General features: G+C 46.5%; 1 protein-coding gene across 2 annotated transcripts in view; it reads left to right on the top strand.

Moving 5' to 3' along the window:
- The window catches only part of lrp4 (low density lipoprotein receptor-related protein 4), a 103520-nt gene that overhangs the window by 87951 nt on the left and 3272 nt on the right, over window positions 1–12297 (top strand). Inside the window, exons 15-34 of one of the 2 annotated variants that reach the window (XM_034578060.1) lie at window positions 1610–1786; window positions 3665–3790; window positions 4514–4722; window positions 5029–5110; window positions 5372–5477; window positions 5565–5766; window positions 5858–6047; window positions 6921–7052; window positions 7987–8127; window positions 8221–8307; window positions 8392–8563; window positions 8850–9012; window positions 9336–9561; window positions 9664–9967; window positions 10092–10310; window positions 10386–10520; window positions 10706–10814; window positions 11136–11280; window positions 11834–11947; window positions 12066–12177. In XM_034578060.1, the coding sequence (XP_034433951.1) occupies window positions 1610–1786; window positions 3665–3790; window positions 4514–4722; window positions 5029–5110; window positions 5372–5477; window positions 5565–5766; window positions 5858–6047; window positions 6921–7052; window positions 7987–8127; window positions 8221–8307; window positions 8392–8563; window positions 8850–9012; window positions 9336–9561; window positions 9664–9967; window positions 10092–10310; window positions 10386–10520; window positions 10706–10814; window positions 11136–11280; window positions 11834–11947; window positions 12066–12177 (3151 nt within the window). Of the gene's footprint in view, window positions 1–1609; window positions 1787–3664; window positions 3791–4513; window positions 4723–5028; window positions 5111–5371; window positions 5478–5564; window positions 5767–5857; window positions 6048–6920; window positions 7053–7986; window positions 8128–8220; window positions 8308–8391; window positions 8564–8849; window positions 9013–9335; window positions 9562–9663; window positions 9968–10091; window positions 10311–10385; window positions 10521–10705; window positions 10815–11087; window positions 11281–11833; window positions 11948–12065; window positions 12178–12297 lie in introns of both variants that reach the window. The other variant, XM_034578050.1, reaches the window with a different exon arrangement.

Genomic DNA, 12297 nt, shown 5'->3' with positions numbered 1-12297 from the left:
AAAGGCAGAGGAAAACAAAGCCTCTTTGGCGGAGTTAAAACTCAACTTGTTACCGCCCTCTAGTGGACAAACACTAACAGACACTAATAAACCTCTAATAAGACACAATCTGCTTCTACTTTTTAACAAATACTTTTAGATATTACGAATAATTCCCTGGAGGCAGAGTGTAGTAAAAGTCGTTCTCTGTTCATGTGCCCGGATGCAGCAGCAACTATTCCTTCGTTGCTTGTCAAAACTTTCGTCCCATCGAGCTCCCACTCGATCACCGTGATGCTCGTGGCTCATTATCACTCTGGTTTCTCTCCAGTTTTAGCCATTTACCACTTGACATTTACGCCGCGCTGTAAAACACTGTCATTAAATGATGGGCGCTGTTTTTAAAAGCCCTCCGCCAGCACGCTCACCGCACCTCCTCCTCCACCGCCGCCGCCGCCACCACAGCGGCAGAAATCACTTTTTCCACCCGTTCAGCACTTAACCGACTGCAGCTACTTCACTGGAGGAGGATTAAGCTGCAGATTTGGACGAATGTGGAAGCGTCACCCTGAGCAGATGTTCCAGCTGGAGACGAATCCAAGAGGAGTTCCCTGTTACACAGAATTTAGGCCAGAGCTCCACTTTGTGTGGGCTGTGAACACTGACACTGAAAAATCCTCAGGCTACATTCATCAAACACAAACGCAGGTACAGACTAAAAGCCTCGATGCAAATTTCTAATGAGGTCAACGTTTTAAAGGCCCTGAAAGCTACCACTTACAATAAGTGATGGGGTTTTACATGAGCACATGATTATCTGCTAAAGTTAGAACGACACATGGTGATTTGACGTGAGCGAGATCTTGCATTTGTGTGTTTTCCCTGTGTCCCTCTCGCTGGTTTGAAGTGGTTCGGGGACATCAGCTGTGCTCGTCTGTTTTTAACTTTGATTATTGCTTGTTTAGTCACATGTTTGAGAGACGTCCTGTACTTAAGATATGGAAAAGAAAGGTTTCCACACAATCCAAAGGCTCAGTATCCGAGTATTTGTCTTGTTTAGCTCAATAAACCTTTTAACTGACATTTTCAACCATCAACAGACACTAAAACGTATTTAAATCTAAACTTGTGAGATGTGTGAACCTACTTTACACAAGTCCACACAAGAATCCGACTCTGGAATCCGCCGACCTTGTTTGAAGGTGTAGCTCTCGATCCAGTTTTCAGATTCTGGACGGAAAAGTCACATTACTGCAGGAAACCCGATGGTGCGCCTCCGCTTTTGGATGCCGTGGCCACAACTAAACCAGCTACAGGCCGACGAGAGGCAGCGTAATTGAAAGCAGCTCTAAATGGGGATGATGTGACATCAGCCGAGCCCACAGCGCAGAATGGGAGGATGTTTGGAAAGTGTCGGTGGAACGAGCCAAACGCAGAGTTTCTTCTTTCCGTCTTTTCCTTGTTTGGGAGGAGGCTTTGAAATCTCCACGTTAACATTCATCACTATAAGAGTGTCAAACCTCACACGTGCCCGATTTCACTTTGTCGAACAACTTGCTCTGTTGTCGTCGGTCTGTTGTTTGCGTCTCTCGCTCTTTCTGATCTCTTCTGTCTCTCCTCCTCTCTCCAGGCCTGCCTCACCCGTTTGCCATCACGGTGTTTGAGGACAGCCTCTACTGGACCGACTGGCACACCAAGAGCATCAACAGCGCCAACAAGTTCACCGGCAAGAACCAGGAGATCATTCGCAACAAGCTGCACTTCCCCATGGACATCCACACCCTGCACCCCCAGAGGCAGCCCGCAGGTCGGTACACGGCTCGGACAGACGCTTAGCGCTGAGTTAAATATCTCTGACGTGTGACACTGACTGAAATTTGGTGAAGGTGAAGTCATAAGTATGTAAAATGCCTTTTCTCCATGTCGTCAGTATTGGGGTCCTCAATGAGCCCTGGGTGCATTTACACCTGTACTCTCAGATTTGTATCTGAATACCCAAAAGGCATTTTGATTCATGGCGTAAATGTGAAGAAGGGAGGACACGCTGCTACAAGAGTCGGTCTGATTATCACTTCCCCGATAAGATCAACTGATATTTGTCTTTCTAAGAAACTTGAACGGTCTGAGAGCATGTAATCTCAGAAACGCCTTTTTAAATCAAACACATATTAGTGTAGATGGAGCCTTAGGTTCGGGGGAATTTACTTCTGGAGACTCTAAATCGCCTGCAGGTGTAAATGGTTGTTTGTCCCCGTATGTCGGATCTGTGATGGACTGGAAACCACCTGAGCCCGGCCTCTCGGCCCCCAATGTCAACTGGGATACGCTCCAGCCCCCACGTGACCCTCAAAGGATGAGCGGTGCAACTAATGGAGGGATTTAACAAAAAAAGCTCTGACAACAACATGTTGCAGAGCATATGTAGAACTGCTGTCCTCCCTCCGTGAGGCTCCGCACATCTGTTTACCCCAAATACCTCCGGTTCCGTCCGTGACTGAGTGTTTTTAAGTGAAGCGAGAACAATGGAGGCCGTTTTTTTTTTTAAAGTTTGCAGCCTGAAGCAGAAGAAGAGTAAAAAAAACGCTCAACATCAAACACAAGCTCATCTTTGGAGGTGGAAGATGAGCCGGTTGAGGACGGACGAGGGGAATGGGAATCTTCTTTAAGGGTATCATCGCACACAGAAGTTTAAAAACCCCTCGCTCACACGGTGCCGGACCCTGACGCGATGGGATGATTTGCTGTGCTTGTGTTGGAGCCTGTGGTGAAATGACCAGTTGAGGGGATTTGTCAGCGTGAAACTTGTGTTTCCTATAAACAAACTACAGAGTGTTTAACTTGAGTAGAGGCCAAGGGAAAGTGTTTGGATGTCATGCTGGTAAAATGCAGTCAAACACTAATATGAACTCTCAACAGTGTCTTTATCGCCAGAAGGAGGTCGGACGCTTTTCTATTTTGTGTTGGTTCGGATTCAGTGAATCACGTTTGTCCAAATCTTGAACAGATATGAAGAAAAGAGGCTTCAGATTTCATATTTCACCAACAACCAGCATCTCAGGACACCGGCACAAATAGAAGTAAACAAACCATGAAGTTTTTAATTTATGAACAAATACCGGCTCAAAGGGAATTTGCACATTTCCAAAAGTGCCCAAAAAGTTCCTGAAAACAAACAAAGTACTTCTTTATTCAGTTTAAAGGAAAATTTAGCTTTTTATAAACCACATTTTATTTTCATTGTTATATTGATTCCCTCATATTATGATTGAATATTATGATTTTGACAATAAGCAACAGAAGGGGTGGACTCAGAAAGTTAAAAGAAAACAATAACATACATAAAGGCTGCTTGTTGCACTGGGGACTTAAAAGTGTTTGGTTTTCAAGAATCTTAAAGTTTCACACAATTTTGTATTTAAGACATTGGATGAATATGAAAATCAGTGTAAAGAATCACCGCAGTCTCAAATGTCCACAATGACATAAATGATCAAAATCCCATCGTAGAAAAACACGAATGACGAGCAAAACCATTAAAACAACGACGTTAACAAAAACAACTTGTGTGGAGATTCAGTTTAGTTGCACACGGTCGACGACTGAGTTTTCTGTGTGATGTAGAAGTTTGTATAAGAGATGAAACTCATCTCACACTGAGCTGGTTGTGTCTCTGTCTGTCCTGCAGGGGGCTGGAACCGCTGTGGCACCAACAACGGCGGCTGCAGTCACCTGTGTCTCCCCAGCAACATGACCTTCACCTGCGCCTGTCCCACCGGCTTCAAGAAGGTCGACCACCTCAGCTGTGCTGATGGTGAGTACCCCCCCACCCCCCGCCAACACCTGAAACACTGATTTATGTAATACGTGAATGATTGTATTTTGTTGATTTATCTATAACATGCATTAAGATACAGTTTAATACTTTGTATATGAGTTGTTAGTGTAGATACAGCCCCCACAAATATGTTTTGAGCTCCAGATGTTGTGTTAATACTCACATTGAATCAATGAATTCCAGTAAAAATGTCAAACTTTAAAGGAAAAATCCTAAAAATCCTGAAGAGATGATATAAAGTTTTACAGATTTAACAGTGAATCTATTTAAAAGCACAGTGATAAAACAATAATCTCATTACATGGATTTAATCTTCCTGAGGATCCTGGTAGTTGAGGCGCTGGTCGTCAAAGAAAACAAAACACATTACACGCTATGGTCCAGTGCAGTTAAACATGTGCTGAACTAAAATTATTCAAGTACTTTCATTCTAGTTTTTCTTATTATAGACAGTTGCACTGCTTGAATTAAAGTTATGTGACATTTACGACCCTTTACTTATAAACAAATCTACATTTTTCTATCATCATTCTAGATAATTATGTTAAAGTAGTTATGATGGTTTGATTCCCTATTAAAGGGCTGTTGTGTGTGCGTGTGTGTGTGCATGTGTGTGTTTTAGTGCTGTTTTGCTGTGTTCACTCTTGACCCCACTGTTAAACCTAGAAGACTGACAGAAGACCTTTGGTCTTTAATCAGGTCTTGACAAGTTCCTGCTTTTTGCCCGAAGGACGGACATCCGACGAATCAGCTTCGATACAGAGGACATGTCCGACGACGTCATCCCTCTGGCCGACGTGCGCAATGCCGTGGCGCTCGACTGGGACGCCAAAGACGGCTTCATCTACTGGACGGACGTCACCACGGACTCTATCAACAGAGCGCTGTGGAACGGCTCCAAGCAAGAGGTCAGTGGCATCGACCCTGTGACTGAACCACACACTGACATCACATCCTTTCTGTCCCGACACAAACAGAAGGAATACAGCAGGTTTAACCTTATACAATACTGCCATCAACTGGGGGGGATGGGAAAGTACAACCTCAAGTGGTTACAAATATCTCCTGCATGAATTCCACCAATACCTATCTCCTGTATCTGTCTTTATTTGTGAGGGTGGATCGCTCACATCTCACAGCTTCAAGGATTCAGGTCTAACATGGAAACTAGAATAGCAACATTTACAGAGCTTTTTTTGTTTTTTGTTTTCCAGGTGGTGGTCGACACCAGTCTGGAGAGTCCAGCAGGTTTGGCGATTGACTGGGTGACCAACAAGCTCTACTGGACCGATGCTGGTAAACAGCCTCATTTCACATGTCCCGACACAAGCTGCTTTCAGACATCCACTGAAGTCTGGACATTTTCCTGAGGGGCTGTATGAGAGAAAACGCAAATGTCTGAGTCAGTTGCTCCGGACATTTGCTGGAACCTTTCCTGCAGCCCCCTAGTAAAATGTCTGGAAACTTCACAGCAAGCAAGTGGGCGTGTTGATGACATTTCTAACACGTGACAGAGGAAACAGGATTCTAACGAGTCGTGTGTCTTTGGGTTCTCAGGTACGGATCGTATCGAAGTTTCGAACGGCAATGGGAGCATGCGCACCGTCCTGATCTGGGAGAACCTGGACCGGCCCAGGGACATTGTCGTCGACCCGATCGGAGGGTGAGATACGAAACAGTTAAAAAAAACATTGATGAACCTGAACGTCACACAGTCGTCTCATCATTTCTTCACATGCCCTCTCCATAGCTTCATGTACTGGACCGACTGGGGGGCCAACCCGAAGATCGAGCGTGCAGGAATGGATGCCTCCAATCGCATTGTCATCATCTCGTCCAACCTGACTTGGCCCAATGGGCTCGCCATCGACTACGAGACCAAACGCCTGTACTGGGCCGACGCTGGCATGAAAACCATCGAGTTTGGAAACTTTGATGGTTCTGACCGACAGGTGAAGAGTGTTTTTAAATGATTATTATGCCCTTATCTTATCTTATCTGATCTTATCTTAACCTGACTTCTTCTGTTGTTGTTGCGTGCAGGTTTTGATTGGCACTCAGCTGCCTCACCCCTTCGGCCTGACTGTGCACAAGGACAAGCTGTACTGGACAGACTGGCAGTCCAAGAGCATCCAGAGTGCCGACAAGCTCACCGGGCTGGGACGACAAACGCTGGCCGAAAACCTGGAGAACCTCATGGATATTCACATGTTCCACCGGCACCGTGAGACAGGTCAGTGTGTGCGTGTGTGTGTGTGCACGTTAAGCATACATGTTCACAGCAGTCAGCTTATCTCGTCAACATATTGGATCTGAAATCAATGAAACAATAATTTAAAGCCCTCGATAATGTGGCTCCACGATCACTGCTGCATAGCTCCTGGCTCTAAGTGACATCAGAAGTGCAAGATGGCAGCACCTGTATATTTTGGACGACAGGAGGAAGTAAGCTTGTAAAACTAAATACCAATTTACATATCTAATTTGATATGTTTTCCAAATATTGTTCAGCTCAAGACATCGTGGGACCGGACTTTGAATCATCCAGAATAATCCAGAATGAATTTAAACCCCTTCAAACACTCTCTCATTGTCGTTATTTCATTTCCAAACCAATATATCTGCAGTCCAGAGATGAAGTACACAAATGGAGAATCTGTCACCGTCCCTAAACTCCCCGACCACATGTCACGTGTTCTGTCCTGGATTTGTCGTCTCTCGTTACAAAGACAAAGTTTGAAACCCCCCCCCCCCCCCCCTTTCTCCTTCTACTAATCAGATTTTTGCCGCCTCTTGTTACCTCAGATCCAGTGTCTCTGCTGACACTGGGGGGGGGGGGGGGGGGGGGGGGGGATTACAGGTAAACTGAACCCAGATCGTGGGCTGGGAGGACAGATAGCCTCAGGGGCTCATACCAAACTGAAACCTCAGTGACACGCGGTGGGGGGGGGGGGGGGGCAGAGCTTTCCTGTGTTCTCTGAAGCCCTTCACTGTCTGGATCTGGATCTGTTGTGTGTTTCTCTTATTTGTTTGCCCCAGTCTCCTCTGTGCTTGACCTAGAAAGCGGGATGGTGGATGAGCCGAGTCTGTTTGTGTGTCTCTGTAGTGCGCAACCCCTGTGCAGTGAGTAATGGAGGCTGCAGCCACCTCTGTCTCCTGGCTCCTGCTCCCAAAGCCTCCAGCTGTGCCTGTCCCACCGGGATCAACCTGCAGGCGGATGGAAAGACCTGCACGTCAGGTATGAAACTACCTCTGCCTGCATTTAAAAAAGAAATTTATAATAGAGGTTCATCAGAGCAGTGTCCACTGGGGACACACATTATAAATATGCTCAGGAATCATATTTAAAAAGATGCTCCAAACAATCTCATCAAATTTAGAGTTTTTGTTCATAGGTTTCACTCCCGACATGAACACATCTAACCAATCAGCGTGAATGTTGTTGACAACATCTCGAAGCAATAAAAAGTCTAAAATACAGGAAAGAAGAACAAGATCTTCAATATGTTTAGGTGGGTTTTAATTATGTTAACGCCCATGTGGCCTTTCGAGGGTTATTCTCGATTCGGCTACTTCACCTTATATTCAATTATGGGGAAGTGTAAGTAATTCTGGGACTCTGATAATCTCTCATATTCATTCATTATGGTCTTAGAGTCTTAAATTGAACTTGTTAACTTGCAGAAACGCTGCTGTAAGTCCAGGTTTTGCTTGTAGGTGCGGCAGTGTAACTTTTCACGGTGGTAATTACCCAGAATGCAAAGAAATATGGGCTTAAAAGTGCTTGTATATCCACTGTGACCTTCAATGCAACATTATACTCAAACAAAGGTATGAATGGGATAGTCGAAAAATGGTCGTGACAAATTTCTTGAAAATGTAACTTTATAAGTCTGTAGATAAAAAGAGAAAAACTGCAAAGAGTTCTGAGGACTGATCTGTCAAAACCTTTGTCTCACAGGAATTTAAAAGCATGTCAGCTTCCTTTGTGTTCTGACGGAAAGATTCTGTGATGTCTGCTGACGTGTGTGTGTGTGTGTGTGTGTGTGTGTGTGTGTGTGTGTGTGTGTGTGTGTGTGTGTGTGTGTGTGTGTGTGTGTGTGTGTGTGTGTGTGTGTGTGTGTGTGTGTGTGTGTGTGTGTGTGTGTGTGTGTGTGTGTGTGTGTGAGCAGGAATGAGCAGCTTCCTGATCTTTGCGCGGAGGACAGACATCAGGATGGTTTCTCTGGACATCCCTTACTACGCTGATGTGGTTCTGGCCGTTAACAGCTCCATGAAAAACACCATCGCCATCGGTGTCGACCCCAAAGAAGGTTCGTTGTGTCTTCTCCAAACTTTAAAAAAAGACAGTTTCAAAAAGACAGAGTGACGGAGAAACTAACATGTGATTGTGTCGCCCCCTGCAGCGAAGGTTTATTGGTCTGACAGCACGCTGAAGAAGATCAGCAGAGCTTACATCAATGGATCAGAACATGAAGACATCATATCTACAGGTGAGGGGCGTGGCTTACCTCCGTCATGCTGTTCAACTCCACCTGTAGTGTCCTAATTCCGTCGTTGTCCCCGTCTTTCTGCAGGGCTGGTGACTACCGACGGTCTCGCGGTGGACGCTCGCGGCAGGAAGATCTACTGGACGGACACGGGGACGAACCGCATTGAGGTCGCCAACCTGGACGGCTCCATGCGGAGAGTTCTCGTGTGGCAGAACCTGGACAGTCCTCGAGCCATCGCGCTCTACCACGAGATGGGGTGAGGCTGCTGCAGCGCGGTTTTTATTTCCAGAGCATTTGGTGTAAATCTCGAATTAATCTGTCAGAGATGTAAACAAATTGAGGAGGCTTGTAATCCTTAGTTGAGCATATTGGGAAATCGGCTCATTTGTTTTCCTGGTGCTCAAGGGAGGCTGTGATCATTACAACTAATTGTTCTGCTGTTTGTTGTTCAAACATGTCGTATCTCCTGCTTTCAGTCTCCTCACAGTCTGACCTTTGACATCTGTGTCCTCTCTCTCTCTCTCTCTCTCTCTCTTCTCCAGGTATATGTATTGGACAGACTGGGGGGAAAACGCCAAGCTGGAGCGTTCAGCGATGGACGGAACCGACCGCGTGGTTCTCATCAGTAACAACCTGGGCTGGCCCAACGGCCTGGCCATCGACATGGCCGGCTCACAGCTACTGTGGGCTGACGCTCACACTGAGGTCAGCAGAATTTAGAGAATTATTTAAAGTTACTATGGATCAGAAGAACTTTTGAATATAGTATTAATAGCTGAAGACTTTTCCAAGAAAGCTTTGTTCTAAAGTACTTCAAACAACATAATGAGGAGAACACGTGACAGAATAATCAAACTATTTTGGACAATAAAAAGTCCAGTGAATGAAAACGTTCTTGATCCTGAAAAATGAACTAAAGTTTCTGCAGAAATACAAGTTAGTAGCGTTTTCAGGGGTAAATGGCTGAAAGGTAAATGCATCAGACCTCATGGAGTCTTGGTTATAATCATCTGTCTGGTTGTCTCCAGCGTATTGAGGCGTCCGACCTGAACGGACAGAACCGCCACACCCTTGTGACGCCGGTCCAGCACCCGTACGGTCTGACCCTGCTGGGGCCCCACATCTACTGGACGGACTGGCAGAGCCGCAGCATCCAGAGAGCTGACAAGAACACCGGGGCCAATACCATCACGGTGCAAGCCAACCTGCCAGGTCTGATGGACATCCAGGCCGTGGACAGGGGGAGGCCACTGGGTGAGTCTGGGGACAAGCGGTTGACCTTTGTTTATTGAGTTGCATTGTGGGAAGGGTAGGCTCCAGCTTCTGTTATATTAAACCTCTGTCTCTTTGTTGCAGGTTTTAATAAGTGTGGCCAGAGGAACGGGGGCTGCACCCACCTCTGCCTTCCTCGTCCCAACGGCACTTCCTGTGCCTGTCCCACCGGCATCTTGCTCAAGGGAGACGACCGGTCGTGTGACGACTCCCCGGAGACGTTCCTGGTCTTCTCCAACCGCGTCAGCGTGCGCAGAATCTCCCTGGACACCGACGACCACACAGACGTGCACGTACCGGTGCCGGAGCTGCACAATGTTATCTCTCTGGACTACGACAGCGTGGACGGAAAACTTTACTACACCGATGTCACGCTGGATGTTATAAGGTAACAAACAACTTCTGGACGTAAACTCTCTGTTAATACAACTTTGAGAAATCCTTTCCTTTTAAAAATGTTGAAATCGACATAATGATGAAGCCCTTTTCTGTAACGTCAATCCTTTCCTAAGGCGATCAAATCTAGACGGCAGTGACATGGAGACGGTGATCAGCCAGGGCCTGAAAACCACAGATGGGCTGGCCGTCGACTGGGTGTCCAGGAACATGTACTGGACCGACACTGGGCGCAACACCATCGAGGTGGCCCGCCTGGATGGAACCAGCCGCAAAGTCCTGGTCAACAACAGTTTGGACGAACCCAGAGCCATCGCAGTGTTCCCCAGCAAAGGGTAAGACGGGTTCTGAGTTTTGAGTCTGTTAGGTTTTTCCAATAGAAAGTGTCCTGACCTGTTCTGTCTGTGCAGGTTCCTGTTCTGGACCGACTGGGGTCACATTGCGAAGATTGAGCGATCACATCTGGACGGCTCCGACCGGAAAGTCCTGATCAACACGGACCTGGGCTGGCCCAACGGCCTCACGCTGGACTACGACACTCGAAGGTCAGACAGAAGCAAATTTCTAGATAATATGAAAGTTTCATGATATAATCATCCTGGTGCGGGGTCAGAACGCTATGCTAACGTGACATGTTAGCATGTTAACGTGACCCCTGTAAGTATGCTAGCATGCTATGTCGTAAGAAATTTCGTAAGAAGTCTAAATGTGTTGCTGGTGTTTCCTGCAGGATCTTCTGGGTGGACGCTCACCTGGACCGGATCGAGAGCTCGGACCTAAACGGGAAACTGCGTCAGATCCTCGTCAGCCCGGTGTCCCACCCGTTCGCCCTCACGCAGGTACCCCCCCCTCCTCACCCTCAGCTGTCAATCACTGGGCTGACCCGCCTTCCTCCACTCACCTTGCTCTCTTTCGCTCACCGCGTGACTCTCACTGGTCGTCTCTCCGTCCTCATGCTGAACTCATTCGACTTAACCATTTCTCCTTCTTCTTCCACTCTGACCCTCATTTTTCTTCCTCCTCCCCTCCCTTTCCCTTCCCTCTCTTCCACCATCCCCCTGCTCCTTGTCTGTGTTCTTCCCCTCCTCTCTTCTTCTCCCTCGTTTCCCCAGTTGAAGCCGGTGTCCTCCCCTCTAACCCCTTTCTCCCGACTCTCGCAGCAAGACCGCTGGATCTACTGGACGGACTGGCAGACTAAGTCCATCCAGCGGGTGGACAAGCACACGGGCCGTAACAAGGAAACCGTGCTCCCCAACGTGGAGGGCCTCATGGACATTATAGTGGTGTCGCCTCACAGACAGACGGGTAAGGAGGCTTTTATAAAGACACCTCCGGGAAGATAAGGACTGTACTACTAATAATAATAAAAAAATAAAAACCAATCCCAGTAATAATAAATAAGTTAGATGTAGAGTTATACAAGGGCGTTGTCTTGCTTTGGGATTCATCAGTTTCTTTTTACATTAGTAGAAAAATTCTTACAAGAATATTTTCATAAAAAACGCCACAAACTTTTGACTCAGCAAAATCAAAACAAAAATATGCCCGATTAAGTTTGTTTCTAATTATTCGACTTAAAATAATTATAATTAAAAGTGGCATGGATTTACAAAAAGCTTGTTAGTTGTCGAGAGGCTTTATTTAATTAATGAATAAACAGTGTAACTAGAGGTGGAGCCTCTGGTTGTTAGTTTTACTAACATTTAAAATTGTTTAAAAAGGTCGGGACGTTCATTTTCCAGTGTCGCAGAGCTGAAACCTAAAGTTCTCGTTAATTACGCCGGATGGAAATAAATCAAACACACCCAGTTGTTAACATGCAGCGCTCAGACAGTTTGATCCCTTTCCTCCCGTTCAGGTACAAACCTCTGTGGAGTGAATAACGGCGGCTGCACTCACCTCTGCTTTGCAAAGACCAACACGTTTGTGTGCGCCTGCCCCGATGAGCCGGACGGGAAACCCTGCTCCACCAGTGAGTGAACACTCTGCCTGTGTAGTGTGTGTGGAACTCCTGACTTCTCGGTGTATAAGAAACGTTCACAGGATTTCTCTTTCGTCCCGGCACACTCTGATCTGCTCGTGTTCATCAGTTTCAGGTTACATCCCCACGTCTCCCACCAGGGGAACCGGCAGCACTCCCGTCCCCAACAAGATCCCCAACGCTGCAACAGACACTCCACACAGAGGACCCGCATCCGTCAAGTACGTCTGTCTGAATATGTTTTAACAGGAAAGCTGCTCTTAGAAGTTAGTAGTTACTTTTCATGAAACACAACAAGGTTTTCAGCCTAATGCTTCAAAACAGTACACACTCTTCCCCAA

This window comes from Hippoglossus hippoglossus, chromosome 3, assembly GCF_009819705.1.
Source record: "Hippoglossus hippoglossus isolate fHipHip1 chromosome 3, fHipHip1.pri, whole genome shotgun sequence".
NCBI lineage: Eukaryota > Metazoa > Chordata > Actinopteri > Pleuronectiformes > Pleuronectidae > Hippoglossus > Hippoglossus hippoglossus.
This window is presented reverse-complemented; position numbering and strand designations above follow the sequence as displayed.